Source organism: Phocoena sinus, chromosome 11 (assembly GCF_008692025.1).
Source record: "Phocoena sinus isolate mPhoSin1 chromosome 11, mPhoSin1.pri, whole genome shotgun sequence".
Classification (NCBI taxonomy): domain Eukaryota; kingdom Metazoa; phylum Chordata; class Mammalia; order Artiodactyla; family Phocoenidae; genus Phocoena; species Phocoena sinus.
The window spans coordinates 5,209,959-5,235,449 of record NC_045773.1 but is presented as its reverse complement, the minus strand read 5'-3'; the positions used below and the strand labels follow the sequence as shown (position 1 = coordinate 5,235,449).

General features: G+C 44.2%; 1 protein-coding gene across 2 annotated transcripts in view; it reads right to left on the bottom strand.

Annotated features, from left to right (window-relative positions):
- TAMM41 (TAM41 mitochondrial translocator assembly and maintenance homolog) overlaps positions 1 to 23,422 on the bottom strand; it is a 56,354-nt gene extending 32,932 nt beyond the window's left edge. The window contains exons 1-5 of one of the 2 annotated variants that reach the window (XM_032650153.1): positions 22,244 to 23,422; positions 20,379 to 20,561; positions 17,711 to 17,803; positions 13,796 to 13,880; positions 10,153 to 10,303 (exon numbers count right to left, since the gene is read on the bottom strand). In XM_032650153.1, coding sequence (XP_032506044.1) covers positions 10,153 to 10,303; positions 13,796 to 13,852 — 208 coding nt within the window. In that variant the 5' untranslated portion in view covers positions 13,853 to 13,880; positions 17,711 to 17,803; positions 20,379 to 20,561; positions 22,244 to 23,422. The remainder of the gene's footprint in view (positions 1 to 10,152; positions 10,304 to 13,795; positions 13,881 to 17,710; positions 17,804 to 20,378; positions 20,562 to 22,243) is intronic. The other variant, XM_032650152.1, reaches the window with a different exon arrangement.
- Positions 23,423 to 25,491: the final 2,069 nt, after the last annotated feature.

Sequence of the window (25,491 nt, the reverse complement as noted above, 5' to 3'; positions counted from 1 at the left end):
ATACCATGGACTTTCTGAGAACGCGGACTGAAGCTTATTCGTCCCTGAACCGCCAGCTCCTCACGCACTGCCTGGCACAGGAAGGCACATCAATAAATGTCTGCTGAATTGAATTTCTCCAATCGCTGTGCAGCAGAACCGGCTCAGCCATGGGGAACCGCAAGCAAATGGGCTTATTACCTGCTGCTTCAGAACAAAATGAGTAAAATCGTGAACCAGCGTCTGATCATAGGAATCAATTTTTCTTACCTGCAAATATATGTTTACAACAAAATACAGGAATTGAGAAAAACTGACTGCTGACTTTTATTTTATGCCTCTACTGGTGGGTTTATAACTGCTCAAGCCAGAGAACTGCCAGTCTAATTCAATGGGTAACCAAAAGGGTAACCTCTCTTTGACTTGGAATCAAGACAAACTCAGAGGCTTGTAACCCATCTGTAGCTGGCCTGCTCTATGATTCCAGCATGTCTGCAGCAGTCAGGGATGTTATTACAAAGGTAGGGGTGTGAGTGGAAAGGCCCCGGCTCTCAAGTCTGGCAATGTCCCAGGGTGGCTGCAGTTGAGTTACTTAACCTTTCTGAATCAGTTTCCTTCTCTGCAAAATGTCTGTAATAGTCATACTAACCTCACAAAATTGCTTTTAGGTTCCAACGATTAAGGTATTAGAAAATGCTTTGTAAATAGTGAAGCAGATATTGTTGTGACGATGTGTATATGGGAAGGGCAAGGACAGAGGGTGCAGGAAGCCCGGAGTTTTTAAGATACTGACTGGGTAACTTTCCCCTCTTAGACTAACTGCACTACCACTGTCATCTCAGTTCAATAAATATCTGGGTGGTTTCTAAGTGCCAGGAGCCGTGCTGGACTCTGGGGATACAAAGATACAGGCTCTGCCCAGGAGGTAAGTGACATGAGAACAGAGCATTTCAGTGCAGGTTACAACGTGGGACTCCCATGTGAGAGTGTTCAGGAATAGGAGCCCAAACTGGAAGTCGACACAGCAGCTTAATACTCATTTTAAACAGCTGTGGGTTTTTATGAGATGTAACTCACACACCATACAATTCGTCTATGTCAACTACATAATTCCATGCTTATTTACAGGGCTATGCAACCACCTAATTTTAGACCATTTCAGCCTCCCTAAAAGAAACCCTGTACCATTAACAGTCACTCTCCCTCCACCCATCCACCCCCAGCCCCAGGCAAAGACTAATCTGCTTTCTGTCTCTATAGATTTGCCTATCCTGGACATTTTATATAAGTGGAATTGCACAACATATGGTCTCTTATGATTAGCATAATGTTTTCAAAGTTTATCATGTTGTAGCACTTATCAGTACTTATTCCTGTTTACGACCAAATAATATTCCACTGGATGGATGTACCACATTTTATTTATCCATCTCTCAGTTGATGGGTATTTGGGTTGTTTTTACTTTTGGGCCATTTTTTATGAATAATGCTGCTATGAACATTTGTGTATGACTTTTCGTCTGGATATATGTTTTCATTTCTCTTGGGTAGATACCCAGGAGTATAACTGTTGGGTCATATAGTTTAATATCTTGAGGGACTGCCAGACTATTTTTCCAAAGCGGCTGTACCATTTTACGTGCTACCAGCAATGTACAAGGGTTTCAGTTTCTCCACATCCTCGTGAACACCTGTTCTCACCTGTCACTTTGGTTATAGCCATTGTAGTCGGTGTGAAACAGGGTCTCTGTGGTTTTGTTTGACATTTCCCTAATTACGAATGATGCTGAGCATCTTTTCATGTGCTTATTTGCTATTTGGATACTTTCTTTGAAAAAATGTCCTTTGCCCGTTTCTATATTAGGTTATTTGTCTTTTTACTGCATTCTAAGAATTCTTCATACATTCTGGATACTAGTCCCTTATCAGATACATGATTTGTAAGTATTTTCTCCCATTTTGTTGGCTGCCTTTTCACTTTCTTGACAGTTTTGTTTGCAGCACAGAAGTTTAATTTTTAATATAGTTTAATTTTTATATAGTCCCATTTATCTATTTCTTTTGTTGCTTGTGCTTTTGGTGTACACCTAAGAAACCACTGCATAACCCAGAGTGACTCTCTAAAAGTCTTACAGTTTTAGCTCTTACATCCACGACTCATTTTGAGTTAATTTTGTGTAGGGTATATGTTAGGGGGTCCAACTTCATTCTTTTGCATGTGGACAAAATAATTCTTATTTGAAAAAAGATGACTAAGGCAGTATTTCTAGGAGGCAGCCTAACACATCATTTGAAATACATCCCCAAAATACCTCCATGGCATGTGGAAGAGAATGAGATAAGAATAAACAGCTGATGTACTTGGTGATATAAATTTGAATCATATATAAATTTTTGGGAACTTCCCTGGTGGCACAATGGTTAAGAATCCACCTGCCAATGCAGGGGACACGGGCTCGAGCCCTGGTCCGGGAAGATCCCATGTGCCACGGAGCAACTAAGCCCATGCGTCACAACTATTGAGCCTGCCTTCTATAGCCTGCGAGCCACACCTGCTGAAGCCTGCGTGCCACAGCTAGCGAAGCCCGTGCACCTAGAGCCTGTGCTCCGCAACGAGAAGCCACCACAGTGAGAAGCCCGCACACCGCAATGAAGAGTAGCCCCTGCTCGCCGCAACTAGAGAAAGCCTGCGCGCAGCAACGAAAACCCAATGCCGAAGACCCAACGCAGCCAAAAATAAATAAATAAATAAAATTTTCTCTTCCTGTAGAGAACACATAACGGAGAGGTGTAGGGAGGGACAGGGAGGAATCAGATTTACGATACTGGTTCAGGAAGGAACCAATGTCACAACCATCCACCCATTCATTCATCAAGTATTTACTGAGCGCCCAGTACATGTCAGGTACCACTGTAAGCACTGGAGGACAGTGAGCAAAGCAAGGCAAAAACGTCTGCTCTCAGCATCCTAAGTGGTAGAACAAAGACCAGAGACAAGAATCCCAACAAATAAACAGTACTTCAGATGATGGAAAGTGCACCGAAGAAAACACAAGCTGCAAAAGCTGACCGGAAATGGGGAGCGAGACACAAGGGGCCCTGGGGGAAGAGTGTCCCAGGTGTAAACCAGGAATGACACATGCCTCACAGACACTTTGTAGAACAGAGACGGGCTAAGAGCAAGGGTTCTAGAACCACAGTGCCTGTGTTCTAATCCAAGCTCAGGACTCGAAGCTACATGACCCAGGACAAGCTACTTACTTCTCTGGGTTTCGGTATCCTCAAATGTAAAGTGGAAGCAGCAGTAGTTGTTAGTTTACAAGTTTCCAGGATCAAATGAGTTAATACATGTAAAGCACTTAGAACAATACCTGATACACAGTAAGTGATCCAGAAACGTTAGATATGACTGGTGATTAACATCCCTTCAGGAGTGTTGCATGCTCAGAAATTAGCAAGCGACTGAGTAAAAAGAGTTCCAAGTGAGGTTTCAGCAAAAGCTCAAGCTTGCCAAGCCTGGAGAAATATGCTTCCAAATTACTGAAAGAGTCAATCCCCAACATGCAAGTCATTCAATGACACTGCTTGCAAGGTCACAGATGGTGTGACTGTCATGGAAGAAATCTTAACACTCTCACCCCAGAGAAAATGTTTCTTTACTGGCTTTGACCAGGATCCAGAAATGGGGATGTTTACTCACACTTTTAGAGTTCGGGCACCCATTTCTAATTTTTTTCTCCAAGAATCACTCAACTGGCACTTCCTCACTGCTTTGTCTTATTCCTAGAAGTAGCTGAGACTGCGTTCAGACAATCTGGCATCGAAACAAACCCATTCTCTCTCTTACTGACAGTGCTTGAAGGTGTTTTTTGTTTCTTAAGGACTGTAAAGGGCCAAGTGAATCCACCTGCTTTAAGTACTCTGCTAACTTCAACAGGCATTATTTGTCAACATGTAACAAGTTTTATGATTATTATAACTGACAACATAATTCCAATTTGGAGAATGTGTCCAAGGAAGTTAGACAACTTCCAACTCTGCCCCCTTCTGTACCAAAGTAATTTGGCCAAAGTGATTCGCAGCAGTGTCATTAATAAAACAATGATGGACGGAGGCAGCCTGAGCACCCACCAATCACTGAATGATCGAGCGAATAAAGGTGTCTCAGCCTGAGGAAAACCTCTATAAGCCAGCAATAGCACACAATAACAGTAATAAATAATAATAGCAGTCATTTTCTGAGCCCCAACCATCAATGAAGTATGAAGCTGGGGGCTTTCATAAATATTATCTCATTGAAAACCTTTTTATGAGATTGTTATTTCTGTTTTACAAAGAAGAAAACAGGCTCAGAAAGGTTCCAGCACCTCCACAAGGCTGGTGTTCAAACTCAGGTCTGACTGTAGTCTTGCCCTTTCTAAGTGTCTGTGTTAATACAAGCAAACATGTATCCAGAATAATAAGGGCTAACATTTCCTGAGCATTTACTATGTGCCAGGCACTGGGCTAAGCACTTTCCATGTATGATTTAATTTAATCCCTATAAAGACCTTTTTTAGAGAGAAAGAAACTGAGTTACAAGGAGGCAGAAAGTTAATTAAGGTTATAGCTAAGACGTGAACCCAGGAGTCTGACTGGGTTTTTAACACTTTACAAATGCTCCCTTCCATGAAGTAATATAATGACTTAGAAAAAGAAAAAAGCAAAGTAGTAAATATCAATAGAATACTTAATTGAAGCAGTTAAGGGTTTGACCTTGATTATTTTCACGTGAAACTGTTCACATCTCTGAAGCACTGCCCTAGTTCGAGCCCTCGTCACCATCCAGACTTGCTGGGCTCTGTCCATCCACCCAACACACATGCACAGATGCCTGCCATGAGCCACGGCAGAGTTCCGGAGGTCAAGGATACAGGGCAACCGACACAGACTCGGTCCTAACTGTCCTCCCCACAGACTCCTCTCTGCCTGGCCAGCTCTCACCCAGGCTCTGCTCACGGGTCCTCAGAGGCTGGTGCTCAGTTCCAACGTCACCTTGGGAGAGGCCTTCCCTGGTTACACTAAAGTAACGTTCTCCTTCCTCCCCTATTCTGTGCTGCTGCGTGTCTGCTGTCTGATTTTTTACCTACAAAGAAAGCCCCATGAGGGCAGGGGCTGTGCCTGCCTTGTTTATTTCCTTCATCCCCAGAGCTTACAAGGGCGCCGGGCAGAGAAGACTCCCCTAATTATATGCTGAATGAAAAAACTTTCCTGTTTTTCCTCTCTTTCCCTCCTGCACAATGCTGGCAAAATGATCTTTCCAAAACAACAAATCCTGGACCAACTTGCAATGCCCGAAAACTTCTGTGGCTCTTAGTTGTGTATTGCTTGTGAAATTCCCACCTCTTCACTTTGTATTCAGTGCCCTGCCCAACACCGGCCTAACCTCTTCTCCAAAATACCAGAGAGGCAGTGAATTTAAACGGTTAAGAGTGTGGGCTAAGATTCCAGCTCCACCACCTACTAATCTACCAAACAACTGACCTGAGACAGATTTGGGCCTTGGTTTTCTCACCTGTTAAATGGCAACAATAATAGAGCACCCAATCAAAGGGTTGTGGTGAGGATTAAGCTAGTTATTAGATCAAAAGTATTCAGAGTCATTCCTGGTACACAATAAAAAATGCGACTTTCTCCTGCCATAAGCCATGGACCTGAGTCATGTCAATCTGCTCCTTCTTCCCTAAACAAGCCATGCTTTTCACACTCCCCTGCCTTTTCCACATGGGCTGTTTTTTTTTTTTTTTTGCGGTACGCGGGCCTCTCACTGTTGTGGCCTCTCCCGTTGTGGAGCACAGGCTCCGGACGTGCAGGCTCAGCGGCCATGGCTCACGGGTCCAGCCGCTCCACAGCATGTGGGATCTTCCTGGACCGGGGCACGAACCTGTGTCCCCTGCATCGGCAGGCGGACTCTCAACCACTGCGCCACCAGGGAAGCCCTGGGCTGTTTTTTAAATCTACCACTGACTCACCATGACTGTATACGTTTATTAACGTGCAGTTCTTTACAGCAGAAACTGTAGCTTTAGTTCTTAATATGTTATGGTACGCTGATTCACTTGATAAATATTAAACCAGGATCATTACCTAAAATTAGTCATTTTAATAGTTTGTACTTCCATAGGAATGTTCAAGGTGGCCCTTTAAAGTTCATTTGGTTTTCTTTTTGTTTACTTAAATGCTGACTTCTAAGAATAACTGAAGGATTAGAAAGCTTTCTCCTCCCCAATTTTGCAGGCTCTCATCATCCACCTACTCCTTTCTCACCATCATTTATAACAATAATGCCATAAATACTGACCCCAGGGCAGTTAAAGTGATCCTTAAATACTGCATAAAATATAGGGGTTATTATTACTACTAGCAATACTGACAGATCTTGCCCTGCCAGTAATTACTGGCAGGAACGTGTCCAATAACACGGAGACACTGTTTTCTCTGTGTCCCTCCCGACCCTGCCTGGGAGAAATGTTGAATTTCACAGGTTAGGGACAACATATTCTCTCTCTCAACTGGAACCAGGTGGAAAATAAATGTCTAAGTTGGAAATAAAAATACATTGGTGTGTAACTTGAAGTCTGGGATATTCTGAGGGCTTGGGAGGTTTAGGTAGTTTGCCCAAGGGATAGAATCTGATCAATTCAAGGATACTGGGTTCTCAGAAGCCTAAGAAAGGCAGGTAGAAAAGCTTGCCTTTCAACACATCGCCTGGGGCAAGTCTCATACCTATGAAGGACACATGCCTGCAGGGCCTAGATCCTTCCCCACGTGCACTCTCCCAGTATAGTTCCATCATATTATGGGCTAGGTAACCATTAATTATACTGTGCCCTGGCTGAGGAACAACCATCATATACAGTGTTGTTTCAATGGGAAAATATATCCCCAGTCTAAACAACTGGCTTACAGAAGACTTTTTGGAAAATGTCTCATTCATAAGGTAGGGATTACACAGTGTTGGAAGTAGTCCCCCGGGAGAGGATTGGCAAGTATTGTGTCCTAAGTTTTGCGGGAAAAAGAAGCCAACCTCTTTGAAATGAGTAATGTAGGCTACTTGGCCAAACTCTCAGATCCAAATCTGGGTTAAGCAATCACAAATAACAGGAAGCGGCAAGATGAGGAATGGAAGTGACCAGAGGCTGAGGGGCTGCAGTCAGACACAGCGAGGTGCGAGACCCGGCTGTGGGGAGCAGCCCACTTCCTCTGCCAGCTCGTCCCCCAACAGCCCAGGGCCGGCTCCTTGTCACTATTTCCACCTACGCTCTGTATCACCACCTCAGACTGCCTTCCCGGGCTACCCACTGTGAGACAGCCTTACCCTCAGCCTGATATATTTTCTTCTCTTCATGGCACTTAGCGCGATCTCAAACTGCCTTATTGCTTCTTTACTGCTGCCTCTCCCTAAAAGACCAGAAACTCCACGAGGAGTTTCACTCGCGTCACGCTTGCTAGTGTGCACCCAGGCCTAGCACAGTGTGTGCCACAGGGAAGACACACAACACAACACACATTTGTTGAACAAACAGGGCTGTAGTACGAGGATTCAGTCATGGAATAAAGGAATAAGTGATCCATCCACCTACCTACACATCTATCTACCTACTCACTGACCTCCTTATCTGTGTCTGGAACAGCATCTCTATACAGCAGCCCTTAATAAATATTACAGACGAAGCGAAACAGAGGATGATACTGCTATGAATCAGCAAGTGTTTACTGAACAACAGAAGAAACCAGGAGCATAAGACACAGCCCTTCCGGGAGGCAGAGCAAAACTCAGCTCAAGACTGAGAGCAGCCTGAGTGCCGACTTAAAGTCTGCAAATAGGTGGGAGCAGTGATAAGATTCGATAAATGTCTTTAGTCAGTGTTCTGAATTTACAGAGAACTGGAATCCACCTAACACTATGCTGATCCTGACAACGTGGGCAGAGCAGAGAACGGCTCTGCATCTTCTCCCACAAAGTCGACAAAAGGCTTCTGGTCCCTGCTGTCTCACAGGGGAGCGTGGGGAGGGAGGTACCCAGAGGCCCTCCCCACATGTTCACCCTGGAGGCAGCCACGCCACGCTTGCTCCCCTGCCTTTGCCATGAGAAGCTGGAAGCAACCAAGACCAAGGTTATGCCATCTCCTTTCTCGGCCGTGTTGCAATGACAGCTGTGGTCACAGCACACACATTTTGGAAAAAAGACTGAAGAACAAGACCTTTTAGGTCTCTTTCAGCACTGTGTTTCCATGAAATCTTATCTGTACAGGGATTCAGAATATGAGTCAACTGCCTTTGCAATTTTTTTTTTTTTTTTTTGCAGTACGTGGGCCTCTCACTGTGTGGCCTCTCCCATTGCGGAGCACAGGCTCTGGACGCTCAGGCTCAGCAGCCATGGCTCACGGGCCCAGCCGCTCCGCAGCATGTGGGATCTTCCCGGACCGGGGCACGAACCCGTGTCCCCTGCATCGGCAGGCGGACTCTCAACCACTGCGCCACCAGGGAAGCCCGCTTTGCAATTTTTTGAGTACAGAGTTCTTTGACTCATACTTAAAAGTTGGGAAAGACGATATTTATTTAAGATAGTGGTTTTCAAACTATTTTTTAGGTAGCAGGCTACTTTTCTGTAAACGGAGTTTTACATGGACCCTTAACACATTAAAAAGATCAGTGGGGTGCGGTGAGGGGTCGGGATCCGCCCTCTCAGCCTTCCCTGTGCCCTGACATCTCTGAGGAGCACAACTGGTTTAAGGGGAAAGGAAGTTAATATTTAGATAAATAAAGAGATGACTGCGGAAGGAGGGCAAGCTTTCTTTAACGTGAGGAAAGACGGAGTGGGCAAGTCTCCACTTTGTGCCCATCATAGTAAAGACTGGCTCAAGCAAGGACCATCAGTGGAAACTCACACTAGGAAGGCAAGTTTAGTAAGAAGCAGTGTATTTGCCTCACCTTCAAATGTCTCCCCAGAGTTCGCTTAGAAAGGAGAAAACACTGCTTGTCAGGGCACCAATATCACTGGTCTGTAGACTTCAAATACGTGAATGTCATGCAAGACAAAGGAAGACTGAGGAAACATTACAAATTAAAAGATAAAAGAGACATGGTGGGCTTCCCTGGTGGCGCAGTGGTTGAGAGTCTGCCTGCCGATGCAGGGGACACGGGTTCGTACCCTGGTCCGGGAAGATCCCAAATGGTGCGGAGCGGCTGGGCCCGGGAGCCATGGCCGCTGAGCCTGCGCATCCGGAGCCTGTGCTCCGCAACGGGAGAGGCGACAACAAGTGAGAGGCCCACGTACCACCAAAAAAAAAAAAAAAAAAAAAGAGACATGGCATCGAAGTACAATATATGATCCTTGACTGGATCATGTACTTGAAGGAAAAAAACAGTATAAAGGACATTATTGGGACAACTGACAACATCTGGAATACGGATCAGCAATTTGACAGAAGTCCTATATTGATGTTAAATTTCCTGAATTTGGTGACTGTACTGTGGTTATGTAAGAGAATGTCCTTGTTCTTAGGAAACACGTACTGAAGAATCTGGCCTAGAGGGGACGCGATATCTGTGACCTACTCTCTAGTAGTTCAGAAAAAATATATATAATATGGCGCATTTACACATACAGAGGGAGCAGTGGTTCTCAAAGTGGGATCCCTGGAGGAGCATCAGGCATCACCTGGAACTTGCTCGATATACAGATTCTCGGGCCCCAGCCCGGACCTCCCAAGTCAGCTGTCTTGTCTGTTCTAACAAGCCCTCCAGAGGATTCAGCTGCTCACTAGCTTTGGAAAACCACGGACACAACATGATAAAACAAGTGTGGCGAAGCATTTCTGGAGAAAGGGCACATGGCAGTTTTCTGGATCATTACTGAAACTTCTCTGTACCTTTGAAATTGTTTCAAAATAAAACTGAACAATAACAACAACAAAAAGGTGACCCTGTGTAGAGAAGTGGAAAGGAAGAGACCCTGGGGGCAAGGAGGCAAATCAAAGAACTGCTGCCTCGACCTTCAAAGAGGTGGTGGGATTCGAGCCTCGGCTGCTGCAGCTCCAGTGCAGGGCGAGGGGCGGGGTGTCTGGCCTGCACAGTCTTCCAACAGTGAATCTCCTTCCTGTAGAAAGTACAGGCACGAAACCTACTGACCTGAATATGAGAGTCTGGCAATCTCTATAAACAGGTCTTCCTCAGAAAAGCTTTCGGGGAGCATGAGGAAAGCAGCAGTCACGGCACTCTTCAGATTTTTATCCAGGGCCGACCTGAGAGCGACATTCTCATTCATTGCTACGATTTTCACCTGGAAAAAGCAGAACATTCAGAAGAAAAATCCCAGAAGTGGAGTACTGCCCAACCTATGTGTTTATACATACGCTGGAACTGTCCTAAACACTTGGCCCTGAAGATCTTTGAGTATTAGGCCAGTTGACATGAAATATTTATTATTCTAATAAACAATTCCGGAGTCTCCTGTTTTAAGCCCAAATCAGAGAACTCGTGACATAGGAAAGAAAAACAAATATTGTTCTTAAATGAGGAAATTCAACATGAGTTTTGAAAAAGAAGTCAGCACAAAATGGAATAAATGACCTTTGGGAAATTTAGTATTTTTTTATTTTTTAATCTCACTGTTCTTCACTTAATTTTATGGTGGAAAAAGGCATTTTACTTCTTTATTTAGAACTCACCTCTGTTCTTAACCATACATAACCTAAGCAGGTCATGCTCTATTTTGAACTGATTTTAAAAGTGACTAAGGGGGGCTTCCCTGGTGGCGCAGTGGTTGGGAGTCCGCCTGCCGATGCGGGGGACGCGGGTTCGTGCCCTGGTCTGGGAGGATCCCGCGTGCCGCGGAGCGGCTGGGCCCGTGGGCCATGGCCGCTGAGCCTGCGCGTCCGGAGCCTGTCCTCCGCAACGGGAGAGGCCACGGCAGTGAGAGGCCCGCGTAACGCATTAAAAAAAAAAAAAAAAAAAAAAAAGTGACTAAGGAAAAGGGAAAGAAAATTAGCTACAGTAGAATCTGCTGTCTTTGACTTCTCCCAATCCATCAAGATACAAATTGCTCCAGTGTGTTCAGATTGGTTTTAAAGACTGCACTGCAGTTCAGAGAATGTGTTCAAGTCCTAGCTCCATCTCTTACTAGCTCTTTGACTATGGGCATCATTCCTTATCAGTAAAACAGGGTTAATAACCGAACCAAGCTTATAAGGTTGCTGGGAAGATTAAATGAGATGTTTCATCTGAAGCCACAGCTGAAGTGAGATTCCTTGTGTGTTTCTTGTTGCACACGCAAGCGTTTCTCTGAGCCAGGGGTTCTCACCTTTAGTAAGCGTCAGAATCTCCTGCAGGGCTTGTTAAAATACATATTATGGGACTTTCCTGGGGGCGCAGTAGTTAAGAATCTGCCTACCAATGCAAGGGATATGGGTTTGATCCCTGGTCCGGGAAGATCCCACATGCCACGGAGCAACTAAGCCTGTGTGCCACAAATACTGAGCCTGCGCTCCAGAGCCCGCATGCCACAACTATTGAAGCCCGCGCGCCTAGAGCCTGTGCTCCACAACAAGAAGCCACCGCAATGAGAGGCCTGTGCACCACAACTAGAGAAAGCCCATGCGCAGCAACAAAGACCCAACGCAGCCAAAAAAAACCCCCAAAACCCCACATATTATTTGGCCCATCCTCCAGTGTTTCTGACTCAGTAGGCCTGGATGGGGCCTGACAATGTACATTTCTAACAGGTTCCCAGGTAACGTTGATGCTGCTGGCCCAGGGTCCACATTTTGAGAACCACTGCTCTGAGGTGTATAATTACTTTGAACTAGAATTGCCAAATCGCTCTTTGCAGCGATTGTGCCAATTTGCACTCCTGACATAATCTTAAACTATCATGTTGCTTCTGACTGATTTTCTCAACAAGTGAAGGATCTAGAAATCCCTAATAAGGACACCCATGTATCTGAAATGTAACCACCATCTCTAAATCATTTAGTGCTGTCACCACATTTTTCTCGTGTTCTAGAAAGTAGGGCTTAAATCGCCTTTTATTTATCAAATATAGATAATTTCTGACAAAATTCAGATGGCACATAAAAGACACATAACAGTATGAGAAACTCCAAACTAAAATTTTATTAGATAGCAAGGAAAGACAGGAATGATGTATATCCCCAAGTATAGTTTCTTCTCTAATTTTTTTTATTAATTGTGAAAAGCAATATTAGAAAACATAACTATTTTATAAATCTGGCTTAAGAACCTAAAATCTGTCTTTTACCTTTTGTCCCTACTTTTTTTAAAGGGAATATTTATAACGTACAAACCTCTCATGTGATAGGTAAGCCACTTAATTCCATACTACCACCTCCTCCCTCATAATTACAAGGACTTATTGGCCCTGAATTAAGCCTGGCAGCGCTTGGGTGAGTTCAGTATTACTGCAAACACCTGCAGATAGTCAAAGCGAGAAGCAGTCCAGGAGCATTATCTGCCCAAGGTTGCATAATGAGTTGATGGCAAAAATCAGGGTAACAACCTTGTACTTGGCAAATCCAGATCTAAATATTTTGAGTTATCCTCATGCATTCTGTTCTTGTTAACTTTTTTTTTTTTTTTTTTTTTGCGGTACGCGGCCCTCTCACTGTTGTGGCCTCTCCCGTTGCGGAGCACAGGCTCTGAACGCGCAGGCTCAGTGGCCATGGCTCACAGGCCCAGCCACTCCGTGGCATGTGGGATCTTCCCGGACCGGGGCACGAACCCGTGTCCCCTGCATCGGCAGGCGGACTCTCAACCACTGCGCCACCAGGGAAGCCCTGTTCTTGTTAACTTTTAATCTTGAAAGATGATTAAAACAAAATTTAAGGTCCTATTATAATTCCTATGTCTATTCCTTGAATAACGTTCCCGCCTTATACTCCATACAGAATCAAGGATCTAGGAGGGCAACCTCCTCATCTCACTAACGGGGAAACTGAGGCCCAGAGGGTTAAAAGATCTCCCCACGAGGAACAGTGGCACACCGTACCAGGACCCAGGATTCGTGAAGTGAGCCTGTTTACTTCCAAATTCCTATTTTCATCCTCATTCACCAGGCCCTGCTCAATAATTCCTCACCCTCTTTTGTGTGTGTGTCGGGGGGGGGGGGGGAACTTTTTACAGAAACTCAATGAAAATAGAAGTTATTTTGAGATACTAACAAAGATGCAAAGGAAAAAGTTTGGGGAAATTTTCCTTTTCAATAAAATACCCTTGTTCTCCAAGAAAGTGTCTATGTGAGGTTGTTAAAAAAAAAAAGGCAGTCTGTTTGCTACTCAAGGTTAAGACAGTGAAAATAAAAGCATCCTTCCTCAAAGGAAAAATGTCAGTTCAGAAGCCTCTGCTACTGTGCTGATCTGGTTCTCCAGTGTAAGGTGAACTAGCAACTTGTCTCAGAAGCACTGTTATTTGTTGTTCAGAGTGAAAAGCCACTGAACTCTTGGGACACTGCCAGAGAGGCCTGGGAAAAAAAGAAAGTCCTCAGATTTGTGAATAGCTGTTTGTATCGTACTGGGAATGCCCCGAACTGAACCACAGATATAGCATTAGCACTACTGCCAAGGGGAAAATCTTTACTGGAGAGAGGAAGGGGCAACACTTGAAGGGACTTTCAAAAGCTCAACTTGAGAGATTTGTGAGTACCTTTCAAGATAGAAAAAAAGAGAAAGTCACATGTGGTCTCCTCTATAATAGTCACATGGAGACAGAGCTTGAATTGCAAAGAGTGAAGTTATAGTCACAAAGAACACAGTCCTACCTCGTGTTCAAATACTCGACCATTAACCAAATGACACTTCCCGCAGTAGTTTTCCATTCCAAATGAACAGAAAGGCTAATTTTTGCTGGAGGACCAAAAAGAAACAGTGAACATTTGAGCTGAATTAAAAAAAACCTTATCATCTACCTGTTGGATTATGGGCTCTTGAGGCTAGCAATGTGGTGATTTTTTTAAAAAAATTCTTTTGGCATGCACAGAGAAAAAAACTTAGTTGTCTTTTGAATAAGTAAATGAATGGCTTAATCTTTTCATTTCCAAGGCTAGAAGTCCAAAGATTTGCTCTCAGCTGGGCAGAGCCAAGACTAGTAAGCTGGGCTTTCCAAGTCCCATTCAGGGACCTTTTATACCACTGGGATTTTACTATCTACAAAAAAGTAAATCAACAAAGTTACAATATGGTGATGCTCGCAAACTGTGAATATACTAACAACCACTGAATTGTACACTTTAAAGGGCTGAATTATATGGTATGTGATTATATCTCAGTAAACCTGTTATAAAAAGCTATATGACTAGCAAGTAAAAATATATTGGAATGAATACATTAAAATAAATTAAAATCCTCTTAACAAGGTGGCAAAATACCATTGTCTGCCAATGTGAATGCTTTAAAAATTCAAGCCATGTTATCTATACATGAAATACAAAACAACATGAAATACAAAAATCCAACTTACATTAAATAAATTAGAGAAGTAAAAATACTACTTTAGACTTCCTCTGACTTAAAAAAAGATTGGCCACAACAAGGTTCTATTAAATACTTTTCGTGTTTCTTAACTTGGAAAACTGATTGGTAAATAACTCAAACTTAAAGCTGCACTAGAAGTAAAAATGGGTTATCTCCTCAATTATGAGGTAAGGTAATGGTAAAGTCTGATAGAAAATTAATTTGCACTCAACTTTTTCCAGAAATGTCCATCTTTTTAAGCCAAGTACTCCTTTATATATTTTTTTGATAGTAAACTCTATGTTTTAGAGCAGGTTAACGTCCACAGCAAAACCAAATGGAAAGTACAGAGAGTTCCCACATATCCTCTGCATATTCCTAAGACTTAAATTGCTAGTGACTGGGAAATTCTACTCTATTCGCAATATGGAAGATAATTTTAGAGCTTTAGACAATATAATTTAATGTAACTCGTTTTAAAACACATAAAAACAAAAAATTCACACTCATTCTCACAATTCTTTCTTAAGATAGTCACCCATTATTTTTGTCCAAAATGCTACCAACCCTTTCTTTTCATCGGATTTGTTTCATCGCGTTTGATTAATATTTGCTGCCACCTAGAGGTAAAAACAGTTAGTTTAAAGATAGTTATCCTAAGAATTCTCCAGTTAACCGTGATTTCTGCGGGAAAGGGAAACCGGAGGCAGGTGTGGGTGGAAGAGTTAATTCACCCATTTATGATTTTTGATTTTTTTAAATCGTGTCATGTTAACACCTCAAATGGTTTTTAAGATTGGTTAATTTTCTTGTGCTAGAAGCTTCTTAATAAGTCGGAGGGGTAGTCACTGTTATAAAGAACATTTTCTTCTCCAAGTTAGCTGAGAAATGCAGTTTTGTATGATCTGAGTGTAGCTGTCACTACTTGCCTTGAATTGATGTTTTTATTTTTTTAGGATACATGACATTTAGATGAAATGTGAGGTCATTTCCAGTGCTTACATTCTGAGATTTCATGGCATTATAGTTTTCTACAGCCTATTTCTAAAAACACTTGAACTATTCCAAGCACAAAACATAGTACAGAGAATAATATCACATTCAATATCTCATTTTATCTCAAAATAACTCTGAGACACGCAAGGACAGAGCGAAGAGAAAGATTGTTTCCTGAGTGTCTAGTAGATGCCAGACATTTTAGATCTAGGCATTTCTCAAACACCTTTTGAGGTCGGTGTCACTGGCCTTGTCCCCAGGTGAGGGTGTCACAAGGCCCAGGGAGATTAAGTCACTGGTGCAGGGTCACACAGCTGGGGAGTGTCAGAGCTGGGACCCAAACCCCAGATCTGTCTGATTCTAAAACACCTGTGTCCTTTCCAGCATTACCATTCTGCTTCCAATTTTCAACACCTTTGTGAAGTAGGCAGGGCAAGGATTGCTACTCCCATTCTACAGAGAAACTACCTGAGGTTCAGAAAGGTAAAACAACTTGCCTAAGATCACATAAACAGCTAATAAGTAGCAGGAATGAATAAGGCCCAAGGCTTCTAATTCCACGTTTATTAATCTTCCCATCAAACTACATATTTTGTATATTTAAAAAGAAACTTGGAAAGAAAAGGAATATTTACAAATTTCCAATTACGTTTATTTGCTTAATTATGAGGCTTACTAGTTATCCAGCCTAGAAATGAGAAATTCATCTACATAAATATGAAATTAAATCAGTAACCTATTGTTTCCAGACTTAAAATGTGTTTTTAGTGAAGTAAAAATTATATACTGTAAAGCAAAGAAATCTAATGAGCACAGCTTGACAAATTTTTCCACATGGATGTACCCATGTAACGATCACCCTGATCAAATGCTTCTGTATGTCTTAATGACCTACACTGTTAAATTTTAAGCCCAGATACAAGGCAAGAGAATCTGAACCTCCCACATATATCAACAGAGATTTTATGACACAACCAAGCAAGCTAGGACTGTATAAATTTCTCTAATTTCTTGCCATAGCTGACAAAAAAGGAGCAGCATAGTCACCCATGAGAGGCATTTGGGAATAATTCCGAACCCTCTTTGGGACCTAAGACCCTCTGACAGCACGGAGAAAATTCTTCCTTGCTGGGAGATTAGCAACTGTCTAGTTATCCTAAGAATTCTCCAGTTAGCCATGATTTCTGCGGGAAAGGGAAACTGGAGGCAGTCGCAGACAACTGCGACTAGTTCTTTTTTTTTTTTAATTTTATTTAAAAAATTTTTTTGGCTGCACTGGGTCTTAGTTGTGGCACGTGGGATCCTCACTGTGGCATGCAGGATCTTTCATTGCAGTGTGCAGGCTTCTCTCTAGTTGTGGCATGCAGGCTCCAGAGCGTGTGGACTCTGTAGTTTGCAGCACGCAGGCTCTCTTGTTGAGGCACGCAAGCTCAAAAGTTGTGGCACGTGGGCCTAGTTGCCCTGCGGCGTGTGGGATCTTAGTTCCCCGATCAGGGATCGAACCTGAGTCCCCTTCATTGGAAGGCGAATTCTTTACCACTGGACCACGAGGGAAGTCCTCAAATAGTTCTTAAACTACGAAAATACCCCTTCTCAGAAAACAGACTATACAACTGCAAAAAAGAGGAAACCTGATATTTGTGAATGCGAGTCAAAAGTTCAAGTCCTCTCGACTTTTTTCCTGTTTTCTGTTTGTTTCCATTTCTAGTAAAGCCGGAGAAGCCTGCCCCTACAGCCTCCTCCAGCAACGTCCCAAATGAGGGTAGGGCCTGAGGAGGAGAATAGAGGGGAACAGAGTCCACTAGCCTCAGAATGATGATGTGTCTCATTCATTTATTCAACAAATATATGCTGAATGCATACTACATGCCAGGCATCGTCCCAGGCACTGTTGGGACAAATCACTGGACAAACAGTGCCCCATGGCACTTGCATTCCAGAAGAGGTGGCGATCTGGGGAGGCCGACCGAGGCTCCACCAAGGCACTGGACACCTCTTCTGCCATCCTCCCCAGCCAAACGGACTGACTCTGAACCTGATCCATTCAGACAACTGGAGAATCTTGAGAGGGAGGGAGCAGTGTGGGTAATATCTGGATACTGTCTGGCAACAAATTCTGTAGGGAGGGAAAGGAGTGTGAAACTCATTTCTACGTCATTGCAATCACAAAGGTCAAAGTAAGGTGAGGTTCAGAGAGGAGAGACATCCCTAATAAAACACTCACTCACCGGTTTTTGGAGTCGTCCAGCAATGTATAAGTTATTCCAGTTGAGGAGATCTTCAATCAAAACACTAGTGCTAATAATGCCATATTTGATAAGCTGGAAAAGAAAAGAAATGGGCATGAAAAATAGCAAAATACCACACTGGTGCTTATGCAAGTACAAAACACAAAGAAATAAAATGAATTTCTGACCAGAGCAGAAGCTCGATTTCCAAAGCCACTCAAACCGCCTACCTTGTAAAAATACACATCTCCACAAAACCTTTTGCAAAGGATTAGTTTCCAAGACTGTGTGTTTCCTCAGGTATTCGAGGTGAAGTGACCACCGTTTTAACTCAGGCCTTCACCACAGACACTTCAAGAAGTGATAACATAGTTCACGTTTCTCATTTGAGAAATAAGAAACCTGAAGCTCGGAGAGAATAAATGATGTGCCCAAGATGGCACCACATATAGCAGAGTTAAACTAGTCCCTGAATTTCAGTCTGGGCTTCCAATGTTTGCTTCACGACAAAGCACAAGAAATTTTCTTTAACGTTTTCACTGACATCCTTTACATGGTGAATTTCTCTTTCACTATAGGCTATTTCAAACACTTTTATAATCACAAAGCAACATTCAAAAATAAAACCTCTTTATCAGCGCTGAACACATGGAATTATGGTCAAGCTCATTTCAATAGTAATTCACACAAACCCTGAATGCAGTTGTTCCAGGTTATGAAATCCCATTTGCTTCAACAAATATCTTCAGACTCACTTCACTGAACTTCAGTACCCAAACAGCCTTCTCAGGCTGCAAATATCTAAAAAGTAGCTAAAGAATTTCAATTAAAAAGTACAGTCCCTTTGGCACATAATTATGCCAAAACATTGGGTTACTGGAGCTTGTAATATGATTTGAAACTACTAATTACAGATCGGCTCAGCATAATATTAACATGGAGAAAGAACACAGCTACGCGTCTGGCAGGACTAGAGTGGATGTGCAATGTTGCGCTGAATAAACTTCTTCCCGCCACTCTGGCCACAGTATTGCAGACAGCCCTTCTTGCTGCAGGCGCGTAACCGCTGAGAGGTAATGGGAACATCACAGGGGCCTGTCACTAACTAGCTGCAAGACCTTAGGGAGGTCATTTCCTCTCTCTGAACCCTGGTTTCCTCATCTGCGAACCACAGGTGGTGTCGGGTGGGACCTTAACCAGAAAAGTAAATGTATGGCCCAAAGACGTCACCAATCAACCACAGCACTCATTCCTGCCACGTTCAGATAGGTCTTCAAAACCCTTCCCAAGTCAGTACTCCAACCTCCTGCCCTTCAGAGTGTGGTCCCTTGACCAGTAGCACCAGCATCACCAGATGCAGAATACCAGGCTCCATTCCAGACCAAATGAATCAGAATGTGCATTTCAAAAGGAGCCTCAGGTGACTCGTCTGCACATCAAAGGACTGCTCTAAGCCATCAGCAGCGTGGAGCAAAGCTGGCACAGCAGCCACCCTCAGCCCAGCTGGCCTCTAGGAGGCATCTGACTCAGTTCCCCATTGGTCCTCTCAGACTGGGGTCCTGCCTAGTTCCGGGAAGCCTTTTTAGAGCCTGGGCCCTCCATATGAAAGACGGCCGGGCAGGGTTCCTGCTGTCACACAACCCTCTGCTGGGATCGGGGCTCTCACCTGCTCTCCAATACCCCTCATCAAATTCCACCCCCCCCCCCCATGGCAACAAGAGGCACCATATGCTCCCGTCTACCTATGAAACCCTCTCCTATGATACCCTCTCCACTTCCAACTTCTTTCTGGGAGTGTCTGCCCCTCTGTATGTAGACAAGATTAATTTCCACCCTGATCCACAGTGGGTCCGCCTATTCCTCCCACTGCCCAAACCAGTGGCTCTCAAAGCTTGTTTCAGACCAGTAGCGTGAGCCACATTTGAAAGCTTATTAGAAATGCAAATCTTTGTTGCTAAGAGAGTAAATCTTTTTTTTTTTTTTTTAAATGTTTATTTATTTATTTGGTTGCTCCAGGTCTTAGTTGCGGTAAGCTGGCTCCTTCGGTCCAGTTCGCTGGCTCCTTAGTTGTGGCATGCGAACTCTCAGTTGTGACATGCATGTGGGATCTAGTTCCCTGACCAGGGATCAAACCCAGGCCCCCTGCACTGGGAGCGCGGAGCCTCATCCACTGTGCCACCAGGGAAGTCCCGAGAGTAAATCTTAAAAGTTCTCATCACCAGAAAGAAAAAAACAATTGTAAATACATGTGGTGATGGATGTTACCTAGACTTACTGTGGGTAATCATCTCACTATATATATATATATATCAAATCATTACGTTGCACACCTAAAACTACTACAATGTTATATGACAATTACCGCTCAGTTTTTAAAAAATGCAAATCCTCAAACCCTTAACCCAGACCTACTGAATCAGGACCTCTGGGGATGGGAACCAGCAATCTGCGTGTCCTACAGGCACTCCAGGTGATTTTGATGCACACTAAAATTTGAGAACCAAAAAAATTTGGCCAAAGGCAAAAAATAAAAACAGTCACATTCACCACCTTCATCCAGCAAAAGTGTGAACACTTCCTAACTGTAAGAACACATCTATTTAGCTGGTATTCTATTAACAAAGGTTAATAACCACCCAAGTTAAGACAAAGGCCCGCAGTCACTTACCCTCCCATCACACATGATCAATGGGTTGTAGTAAACCCCGGCGCCGTAGTTATTCTGGACAGTGGTGATAAACCTGGGCCCCAAAACTTTTAGCAACGAGTAATGGTTCCAATTTTTCTTCAGGTTTTTTGAATGCCATGCAACAGGGTCATCGACTGTGAACACGAAGTCCAGCATGGCATTCTGGGAGGTGAAGAAAAGAGAATAATTTTAGTTTTAATTCCTAGAAAGGCACCTAGGCAGAGTGGAAAGCTCTAAGACTCTATGCTGCTGTGATTAACAGCAGACCCAGGGCTGTCATCAGAAACTTAAGCAAGTCTCTGGAACCAATCTGAGCTTTGTTTTTGTCAACTCACATAATAACAGTAACACTTATTGAAGTGATGTTCCAGACCTCTTTTAAACACTTTATATATTATACATATAGTAACTCTTTTTAGCCTCAAAACAATCCTACAAGGTAGGTACTGTCATTATCCCATTTTTATAGGAAAGGAAAACCAAGGAACAGAGTAAGTTCCTTGCCCAAGGACACATGGCTACTGAGTGACAGACATAATCTGGTTCCAAATTCTGTGCTGGATCACTTGGCCACACTGTCTTTCATCTAAATCTAGTTAAATGTGCTCTACTTTTCTCCCAGATCAAATAACACCATATGGACAAGCTCTATAAAGCGTTATGTAAAGGGAAATAAGTTATTTTAACTCTCACCCATTTGCCAACCCCTCACTGAGCACCTACGATGAGCTCTGATAGGTCCTGGGATAGAGGTAAAGACCTCAAAGTCTACTGGGAAGAATAGACAGGTTGCTAGCAAAAACTTGTAGGAGAACACAAAATGCACTAACTTCTCTCAGAGTGGGGTCAGAGAAGAAGGAGGAATTTTCCTACAGGTTTATATTCTTCCAGACTCTGATAAGTCTGAGTCTTAAAAGAATGTGCTAGGGTTCAGCAGGCTTGGTGAAGTACTAGGAAGCCTGAGGAAGGGAGGGAGTACTGTTAGAGGAAAACACTCTTGTGGAGATGAGAGCCGGTAGGACTGGAATGCGACGCAGGCAGGGAAGTGACCAGAGAGGGAGGCTGGTTACCATGCTAATGTTCCTGCAGTAGAAAGGGAGGAGGAGAGACTGAAGGATGGAACACCACACGAGGCTAACTGCCACTAAGACACTGAGGGCAGGGGCTCATCTGGGAGAGACTTAGGTGCTGGAGTTTACTTGTTAACTTCTAGGGAATGAGGGTGAGAGAAAATGAAGGACCTTTTCTTGGAGGGAATTCCAGGTCTGCTCAAAGGAAAATCTACACAGGAAAATGAAGAGGCGGCTATAGAATCAGGAGGCCAAGGCCTGTTCTGAGTTTCCCACAGTGTGATCCACAAACCAGTGGTGATACTTAAGATTTGGGGTGGACACGTTTTTTAAGAATTTATGTTAATGTATGTTACAAGAAAATAACTAGCCTATTGCAAACTACAATTAGGTTGCCCAACCTATATGCCCCAAATCTGTAATTTCTCATATGCTCTCAATTTAAAGAAAACTATTACTTAAATACTAGTATAGGTGGGAAACAGGAAATCCAAGCAATAGTACAGACGGCCTCACCAGGAAGCGAAGAGACGAAGGTTAACTGAAAGATTACAGCCAGGTGTCCAAATCCACGAGGCCCTATTGCAAACTGCACACTACCATTTCCTTCATTTATTAAAGAAACCCAGTCCAGAACACGAGTTGCACAGACAGAAAACATCTCCATCTAGACTCCCGCTCCTTTTACATTAATTCAGCAAGAGCTCAAAAGCTCAATTAAAAGCCTCATTTAAATGGAAAGTCAATTAAAAGCCTCATTTAAATGGAAAATACCTGCCTGCCACTTGTCTGCTATGTCTTGAATCTTGTCGCCACCTTGGAAGCAAAGTTTTCTTTCCATTTGCAGAAGGAAAAAAAAAAAAAAGCTGCAATCACAAGGAAAACTGTACCCTCACTACTGTTGTGCTCAGCCAACTCTGAAGAGAACAATGCGTAGCCTTAAACAGACTCCTGTTACATGTCCTGAGCAGGGGCAAATATACCGCTCATCACTGACTTCTGCGGTCAGTTAACGTCACTGCACATGCCCTGACCCTACCATCACTCCGTCAGCTTCCCGAAGTCAGGAGAATCATTTCGTATTTTCTCCTACAACCAGAGACGTGATTCTCAAGCTTGGCTGCGTAGTAGAATCACCTGGGAAGTTTTTAGAATTCCTGAAGCCCAGGCTCATCTCAGACCAATTAAATCTCAATCTCCGCAGTTGGAACCCAGATATCAGTATTTTTTTAAGCTTCCCAGGAAACTCCAATGTTCAGCCAAGGCTGGGAACACTGAACTAGCTCCTGGCAAATATTTCTCTTCCTTTCTTCCACCTTGTCCCCGCATCAGCTCTTCCCTCCGCATGACTGCACCTCCCGCTCTAGACCTAAGCTGACGCCTACGTATCCTTCAAAACTCAGCTGACGCTGTCGTTCTACTAGGAGCACTGTTGTACGGCTTGTACTTTGCCAGTTGATACGTGGAGTGCGCAGAGCAAACAGGTAGCTCTACGGCTCTGGAGGGACCGAAGGCAAAGGGAACTCGTGAGAACATTCCCGGCGTGGGGCCGACCCGGGCTCACCTTCTGGTCTGAGCTGGGCCCCGCCTGGCGGTACACCCCCGAGCCGTAGGCGAAAGCCAGGCTCAACTCCTCGGGGAAGTGACACAGGATCTTGCGAAACGCCACCCCCGAGCTCTGCAAAGCCTGCAGAGCCATGGGGCCGGGGCTCTGACAGGGACCCGTGGAGGGCAACAGGCGGGGAACGGTACCCGCTGAGGGTGGGAGACTGAAGCCGGGGACCGGCCCAGACGGGAGAAGGCTGGAGCCTGGGGCGGGGAGTGGAAGACCCGGCAAGGACTCGGGGCTGCAGACCAGTCAGACACGAGGCTGGTACGAACCCAACAGGAAACCGGTCAGGCGTCGGCCTGGCCGGTCTAGCGCCCACCCTGGGCCACGCCTCCTGCACGCACACGTGCTCCGAAGGCGCAAGAGTAAGAGCAGGCGCTCGCTCGCGAGCGGGGACGCGAGGCCTTCGCAGAGATCCCTGGTGGTCGGAGGACCGCGCTGCAGGCTGGCAGCCTGGGACAGTGACCTGGACATGAGTCGGGGAAAGTAACAGCTGATTGAACTGCTTTTGAACCTTAAAAGTTCTCTTTTGCTCTCGCCTCAAACCACATTTTAATAAGTGACTAGGAAATCATGCATGTGGTATTGCAGCTTCCCATCATCTTTCTGATGAGGTGAAATTCATATAACCTAAAATTGTACGCTTTACAATTCAGGCATTTACTGCATTCGCAACGTGTGTAACCATGTCTCTATGCAGCTCGACAACTGCAGAAGATTTTGAAGGTTTAGGAAAACACAAATAAGATTCAAATCACCCCCAATCCCACTATCCAGAGATTATTACTTGTAAGAGTTTGCTGTGCCTTCTTGCCATTAAAGCCCTTTTCAGATCCGATAATGGGTATGAAAGTGTTCCATAAATGGTAAAAGCAAAAACAACAACAACAAAAAGCCTGCACCAAGGTTCTCTGATATTTGTATTTAATTTTAAGCATGGGGAGGAGTATTTGCCCCTTCGTTTTGTGGACTGGGCTCACAAAAGGGCACATTAAATGCAGTTTCTGGTGGAAACGGGACCCCAGGTGAAGAGCTCACCTCTTTGTGTATAACTAGAGAAACTTGCTCCAGGTCACAGGGCCATTCAGGATGTAGTCTGAGTCCCCAGACAGAGACTTTTCAGATACTCTTCCCTTCTTCCCTGATGCTCATGTCCTCTCAACAATAACAGAAGTAGTAAGAGCTAAATTTGGGTAACGGTGATGCACTCACATGCATTTTTCACTGAGTTCCCTCTACTGCCTTGTGGGAGGATGTGATTGCCTTCATTTTACAGATTAAGCAGCTAAGCGTTAGAGAAAGCAATGTGCTTGGGATCACATCAGCTTGTGGCAAAACTGGAATGAAGAATCTGGCTCCATGTCCTACGACTCCACTCGGTCCTTGAAGGGTTTTGAGTAGGGACTTGTCGGGCTTAAACGTTAGCCTGGATCAGAGTGGGGAAAGAGAGGCAGGGAGACCAGTTAGGAAGCTGTTACCATAGTTTCATTGTGAATTAAGTTGCCTGGCCTGGGGTGATAGAGGCAGGGATGGGATTAATTCAATTTGAAAAATGATTATTGGAATTCAAACTCTGAGGTAAGTCAAGATGACTAGGAATGAAGCTTTGCAGGCACTCAGGGTCTATGGAGGAAACAAACAAGCAAACCCAGAATATAACATGCGGTGGTGAAGCTGGGTACCCAGTGCCCTGCAGGACCTATGATGAGGGAGCGTCAATCAGTTCTGGATGTGCAGGGACAGACCTGAGGAGATTTTGCAGTGATGGCATTTGAGCCAGGCCTTAAAGGATGGGTAGGAGATTATCAAGCAGAAGACAGATGGGAGATTCTATCAAGGAAGGATCGATCAATAGGACAATAATAATAGGTGACAATTGTTTATTTTCTATTCCAAGCATTCTCTATACTTATCTATTCTCTTCATTCCAAAGACCCCTGAGGCAGGTTCTCTTAGACTATCATCTTTCACAAGAGGAAACAGACCACCTAAGAGGAGAAGCAGATTTCCCCAGTCCCACAGTTAGGAGCGCGGCGAAGTCAGGATCTGAACCCAGGGCTCCTGAGCTCCAAAGGCCGAGCTCTTTACCACCTTGTTTCAGAGCCTTCTAAAGTGGGCAGCTTGTGGGCTTCCCTGGTGGCGCAGTGGCTGAGAGTCCGCCTGCCGATGCAGGGGACGCGGGTTCGTGTCCCAGTCCGGGAAGATCCCACATGTCGCGGAGCGGCTGGGCTCGTGAGCCATGGCCGCTGAGCCTGCGCGTCCGGAGCCTGTGCTCCGCGACGGGAGAGGCCACAGCAGTGAGAGGCCCGCGTACCGCAAAAAAAAAAAAAAAAAGAAAAGAAAAAGAAATAAAGTGGGCAGCTTCTAAGGCAAGGGAAGGGAATGGGAAACCAGCTGGTTTTACTCCATCAAC